The sequence below is a fragment of the Loa loa genome (genome assembly GCF_000183805.2).
Source record: "Loa loa unplaced genomic scaffold supercont3.78, whole genome shotgun sequence".
In the NCBI taxonomy this organism is placed as follows: Eukaryota; Metazoa; Nematoda; class Chromadorea; order Rhabditida; family Onchocercidae; genus Loa; species Loa loa.
This window is the reverse complement of record NW_018108258.1, coordinates 1-6,700: the sequence shown is the minus strand read 5'-3', so window position 1 is coordinate 6,700 and position 6,700 is coordinate 1. Positions and strand designations below refer to the sequence as shown.

The 6,700-nt window shown below is 28.5% G+C and overlaps 1 protein-coding gene across 1 annotated transcript; it reads left to right on the top strand.

Moving 5' to 3' along the window:
- Positions 1 to 1,569: 1,569 nt before the first annotated feature.
- Positions 1,570 to 3,946, top strand: LOAG_06966 (hypothetical protein; the record flags this gene model as incomplete). The annotated part of the gene is made up of 5 exons (XM_003142500.1): positions 1,570 to 1,705; positions 2,044 to 2,250; positions 2,936 to 3,048; positions 3,258 to 3,344; positions 3,662 to 3,946. 5 exons carry the CDS (start codon positions 1,570 to 1,572, stop codon positions 3,944 to 3,946), a joined length of 828 nt encoding a protein of 275 aa, XP_003142548.1.
- Positions 3,947 to 6,700: the final 2,754 nt, after the last annotated feature.

Genomic DNA, 6,700 nt, shown 5'->3' with positions numbered 1-6,700 from the left:
ATACGTGTAATATTTATTCCCGCAAATATAATACCTATCCCTAAAGGTATAACAATTCAAATTTTCATATTTACCAAAAATGTTCCGTTCTCATACAACGATTGCCTTTTCCGATTATTAATTTATTTATTTTTCCATTTCAATACATTAATTTGACCTTGGAAAATATAAACTGAAATTATTGGCTAATTTTTTGAAATTTATTCATGCGAGCAACAATACTGTGGTTACTTATAATTATTTAATATACATAAATTGACTTTGCTAAGTTATATAAGGCGTTTGTCATTTCGTATTTCTTCTCCTTTTTTTTTTTTCCCAAATCATTTTCTTTCACTCATATTGAAAATAAGATTTCCACCTGGAATATTGTTTCATTTCAGGCATAAATCAGATTTTTAATTAGACTCGAAGATTTTAAACCTTCTGAAACTGAAAGAATGCACAAAATACAATCGTGGATTTACATTTTAATTGTAGTGCTAACGAATGAAGTTGAAACAGAATCAATGTTCTCTGCTTCAATTAGATTGCAGACTGAAGAAATACCTGGTAAGTAATACAGTATGAATATACTTTTACTAATAACAAAAGCTTTCTTTTAATTTAAGAGCAGAATTCAATAATTCAATTCAGTAATTTGATCATTTTTATCAGACGAAAATTTTTTGTTGACAAGAAATTTTCAAATTGAATAGTTGTAAAATAATAATAATAATTTTGAAGAGGATGAGAGAATAATTAAATGACAAAAGTGTCATAGTTGAATTATTTCAGTATCAACAATTCCCTTTTGTCTCTTTGAGAACTAAGCTTTTGATATTTGCTAGATTAATAGCTTATCAGTTCCATACTTTTTTACTGTTAAGCTTTTGATATTTGCTAAATTAATAGCTTATCAGTTCCATACTTTTTTATTGTTTTCTGTATTTATCGAGTTTACTTTTTATCTTTTTTATTTTCTTACGATTGGTCATTTTTTATTCCTTGCATATCCATTCATTATTCACATTTTTGACCATTAAATCTTTCATTACGCGAAATAAAAGTTTAATGTATTAGGTAAATTTTTTATAAAAATTTTCTCCTGCATTTATTTTTATCCAAGATTTCTCATGTCTTATTTCATCTATGAGTTTATTCTTCCATTTCTGCATATTTTTCCGACCTCTTTCCTTTACAAACACTATTGTTTCTAACAGATCTTTAACTATTTTCTGATTTTCATAATTTACAATAATTATTTTCTAAATCTTGGATAAATATAATTTGAATTGCTTTTGTTGTTGCCAACTATAAAGTTTAGCAATCGGACAAGTCTCTGCATGTTTTTCTTTTTTTTCTTTTCAATTCCTAAAGTTCGAGTTTATTTTTATTGAGCTTTCGAAAAAAATCATATTCCATTTTTATTCATGTTTATTTCATACATCATTAATTTTAACAATTCACTTTTCAGATTCCATTTTACTACTTTGATTAATAATGATAAATTAATACTCAGGTACACTAAATTGTTCATTCGGCAAATTACCAGCTTTAATCGGACACAACAATTTCTCGATCCTAGGAATGCTTCAAAATTGTGCAATATTTTACATTCTGGGTGACAGTATCAAAGTCGACAGTAATATCGACCTATCAGAAATTGAAGGCTCATTGGGCCGATGTCAGTCAACACAACCATTATTTTATAATCAAAATAATGGTATCTTTTTAAAGAGTTTTGAATTTGGGACATTTGCGCCATAAAACCTATAACACAACACTTGTGTCTTTACCTTCATTTTCATGCTTCTAATGAATAAATTGGAGTTGAATTTGCATAATGAATGAACCATATAAATCATATATTATTCTTCTGAAATAAAATACTTTCTGGTAATTAATAAGAGGGAGTAATAGGTTTTATATAAAAGAGGTTATAAAATTGAGCTTTTTAAAAGTTGCAGCTAATGTTCCAGTGATTAAATATCGAGGTCCATTCAATATTAATTTGTCAATTTATCCAGTTTTATTAAAATAGGAGAAAATTGGATATTTCAGAATATCAATTATTGGTAACTCAAAAGATGAATGCTTATACTGGACAATGCCGGTGGCAGAACCATTCGAATATTTACCTCAGTTGTTTATTTGATCGAAAAATTTGGCAAAAACATTCGATCAAACCATCTGCAAATGATGACATGGAATTAATTGGACATATTAGCGACGTAGACACCGATATCCTCCATGTCTTTTACACTGACGGTAAATCATACTGTTTTATATATAATTAACCAGTCACAAAGTGTTTTGGAATACTTTTCATAAATTATAATAGATCATTACTATTGGTCACAAAGTTTTTCTAAATTCAGTAGACCCAGTAGATCTTATGGATCGGAAAATTGTATTCTATTACTTAGACTCTAAACATTAGCTGGAATCAGTCGAAGATTAAATTTGTCTCGGTCACAGCGAGTTGAACTGGATCTATACAAACTAAAAGGACTGATAGAAATGTTTAGATATGATAATAAGTTGAAAATCTTTGAAAAACTCGAATCTAGTACCACAGCTTCCAGATTTTGTAATCAAAATTTTGAAAGAATGACATCGGAGAAGAATTTCCAGATAGTAGGAGATTATTTAGTAGATGAGGAGGAGGAGGAGGAAGTGATTATGTTGTAGCTTTGATTTTAATCCAATGAAGAAAAAAGGTTCTGTATGTACATTTAATTAGTTTTACGAAACTTTTCAATTTAATTAATCAGTTACCGTCAATTAATTAGTCAAAGTCAAGCAATAATTTGAATGAGAAACAAACTATTACCATCGCTCTATTCCACATTTTTTTTCTTGTCATACACATCGATCATAAGTTTTCTGGACAAAATTAAAGTTGTGATAACGAGAAATTGAATGAATGAATTTCATTGCAAAAATTTTTTAGAAAATGGACTTGTCCATGATTCAACGTATAACATTTCAACGGAGAAATTTATCAAGCAAGCAGTTCTGCAGCAAAAAAATTTAAAAATATTGTCCTACGATTCAGATCGTAAAGTCAGTCTAACAGTTTTTCGTACAAACCTTCTGTCACTTAAAAAAAAAAAATATTGACTTGAAAATAGAAATAATTATTTCCCCTTTTTGTTAAATCAAAAAAATTTTCCACAAATTAAATTTTATGTCAAATTCTTAATTTATTATTTTTGGGTATTTTTCTTTTAAAAAAAGCATGAACTTTTATCAGTATTTTGAAATATTTTCAGTTAATGTATATGTTGACGAATGAAATGGTTTATCAGAAAGTAAAAAGTAATTTCGGTATTTTTGTCTATGAACCAACTTATGCTAAAGTAAATAACTTTAGTCGAGGCAGCTATTCATCTTTCTCCTTCAGCAATTCTTATTACCTTATAAAAAAGGTAATTATTACAATGTTTTCTTCCTTACTTTATCTTTTTAAAGTAAAAATTTATTTATGACGATATATGCTTTTGAAAATTCCTTAAATCAAACTGAAGTTAATGGTCATAGTGTTGAAACTTTCGATCGAAAAACCGGATCAAACTAGATCGCATCTCATCCATGTTCTTTCCCTACATCTATTATCGCTTCATTTAGGAAACAAAATATTCACATCTAAAACAATGGTAGAACCAAATATTTTCAGACTTTAGGTGACGGTCGTGTAGCTTACTATGCCGGAAAAGAAGGTAGTCCTGAGCAAGTTTGCATAGCGGAGGAACTACCGGATGAAATGCTCTACATGTCCTTATTCATAGGCGCAGAGAGTAAATCAGTTCATGAACGGATTCGAACCCAGCTTTCTCCCAAGCCAATACCAATTGACCCCGATTTGCAAACGACCACAGTGCCGATGATAGCTACTAGGCCTTCATTTCAAGCTATTGCATTTGTTCTCCTTATGCTACTATTATGTATTATTTTCAGGTGAAATATTCAAAGAAACTGCCGTTAATTTTATTCATTTACACCGTACAATCCTAAAATCGCACTTTAAGCATTCTAACCATAAAAATTAAAGCATTTATGGAATCTTTTCGAATTTAACTCCAAAAAAATTTCAATTTCTGCAACAAAATCTTAATTAAATTAAACCTAGCATTAGTGATTTTTTGGTGTTAGTTTATAAATTTAGGCATAATTCTTGCAATGAATCCAAAATTCATTCTATAAAACAAAACGAATATCTTGACACTGTATTTGTCCAGAGCGCATGCTCCTGTTTCAGGAATTTCTCACATAATATTCAAAACCATGAATATTCTAAAAAAGTGAGCCGAGTAAATACCGTATACTTTTTCTAAGGCATTTTTTAAGGTGAATTTTCTTTGTAGTTCTTTTTTGTTTACATAAATTCTTCAAAAATTGCATAAATTCTTCAAAAAAAATAAATTCTTCAAAAGTTCAAAAGTTAAAAACTTCAAAAGTTTTTTTGTGCTTTTAAATTATAAAAATTTCCGTTATTGAATGTCTATAATGATTTGTGAAATTTTGGAAATTAAAATGAAATACTCATTAGGGTCATCTTAATGTTCTTGTGTTGAAGGAGCAGAGAAAAAAAAAAGAATGCAAATTTATCGTTTTGAAAAGATTACAGAGGTCATTTAAAAGTTAAACGACAATTTTGAAATTTGAATAAATTTTCACAGTGTAAACAATTATTTGTCTAAAAGGTATTATTAGAAATAAGAGAGAATTTCAAAAGTTTAGGATGATTTATTTGAAATTCTATGGATTGGTTTATGGATAAATTATCCTCATTTTAATTTCTTGAATATTACAAATGAAATTTTGAACGGATAATATATATGAATTTATAACATTTCTCAGATTCAGTTTATTTTTGCTTAAATTCGTTTTAATTTATCTATTAAATTGTCGTAAAATTCATCGACTGATTTGTTGGTTTTTATTCACTATTGAAATCCATTTGTTTGTTTCTATAATCTTTCATTTCTTACATTGGCAAAATGTTGGGAAACTTTGGGGAATAAATTAAAAGGGATTCAAACTTGATGTAGAGAGATAAAAACCGTCTGGTGGAAGCAAAATTAATAATTGATAATCAATAATTGATAAAGTTAGCCAATCGCGGTTATATCATTTTTATTTTTTATAAAATAAAAAGAAAAATGAAAAGATGATTCATAAAATATGTCTTTTCTGTTCATATTTACATCGACTTCTTGTGATACAATTGCTTCTATTTTGTTTCGTGGTATGTCTGCGCTTCCCCGAAGTGAAAAACTTCCCATAGCTTCCCATAGCCGTCAAAGTTGGAAAACTTCCCGTAGCTTCCTTAACCCTCAAAGGTCCCGTAGCCCTTATAAACTGAACACGAAGCTGCTTTGTTTGGAAGTTTTAAAATTAATTTGGGCAAAATCAAATTCACATAAAATGTGTAACTATTGTATTCATTGCCTAACGGTTCATTCAACCACGAATTAATACCGTGGTATGTTATCAGTGATACAAGTATCACAAAATAATAGCATTCTATTGTATAGGTTTAATGTGATCAACTCACTACTGCTTATCAGTTAGTGATAACATGTAAGAAGCTAATCTTTATTGCAAAGTTTTCACATATTTCGTCTCAAATCTCTTGAATAACTTGAAACTTTTGTTGAAAACCAACCAACCGTTCAATCACTATTGCTATAAGTTTGCAATTGGAGTGGATTATCAAATATCCTAATAGGATGGGAAGTCGTTGTTTCTAATAGCACAGTTAAAGTGCTGATCACCGATCGAACATTGTATGTGGATTGACAAAAAGAGATGACATGAGATTTCAACTATTGTGATTAAGAGGAATTTTTTCTTATCAAAAAATTTCTTCCATATTATTTGTGCAGTAATTGAGTGAGGGAATCCAATTCATATGGGGCAATCCAATTCATCAGTAATTTAGCAGCAAGTTTACCGTGTATAACATGTAAATTGCTTGTTATGTCAGTTCATATGACTATTTATTCATTTTATTTATTAGGAATTATGAAAACCCTGCAAAAGTCGGGAGTTGCAGAGTCTCAACTCAACAAGGCACTAATGTTCCAGTCAGAAGCATTTATTTTAATTACTAAGAAATATATCAAGTATTTCAAATTTTTCTTTTTGTTTCTTACAGAGTCTTTGAAGTTTAATTTTAATTACGTGTAAATTTTGAAATTTTGAAAATTTTTTTTTTGAAAAATTTTGAAAGAAAAAATTTTTCTGAAATTATTTGAAAGATTTTTGAATTAGTTACGTTTAATACTAATTAAGTTCACTTTTTTGTGATAATACTAAGTAAGTTCATTTTTTTATGATAATGCTAACCGTTGTTAACTGATAAATGATGCGAGTAATAAAATATACGTAATTTTGTTGACTAAAAAAAAACGAATGATTTGACTGTGTTTTTATTGAACATCTTAATGAATAACGTAGGATTGAATTCATTTTCTGACAAAAATTAAGGACTGGAGAAAGAACAAAACTACTTGTATATAGGACAAAAAAAATAACTAATGAACAAGCGCTAACAATAATAAGAGTAACGCAAGGTGACAGTAATAACATAAAATAAGACAAAGGGAAAAGAATATAACTAATGGAAAATATAAATAATTAGCATACATCAGAAATAATAGCACGTAATTCAGCTTCTTTCATGATTCTTCTTATGTAAATTTAACCGGTC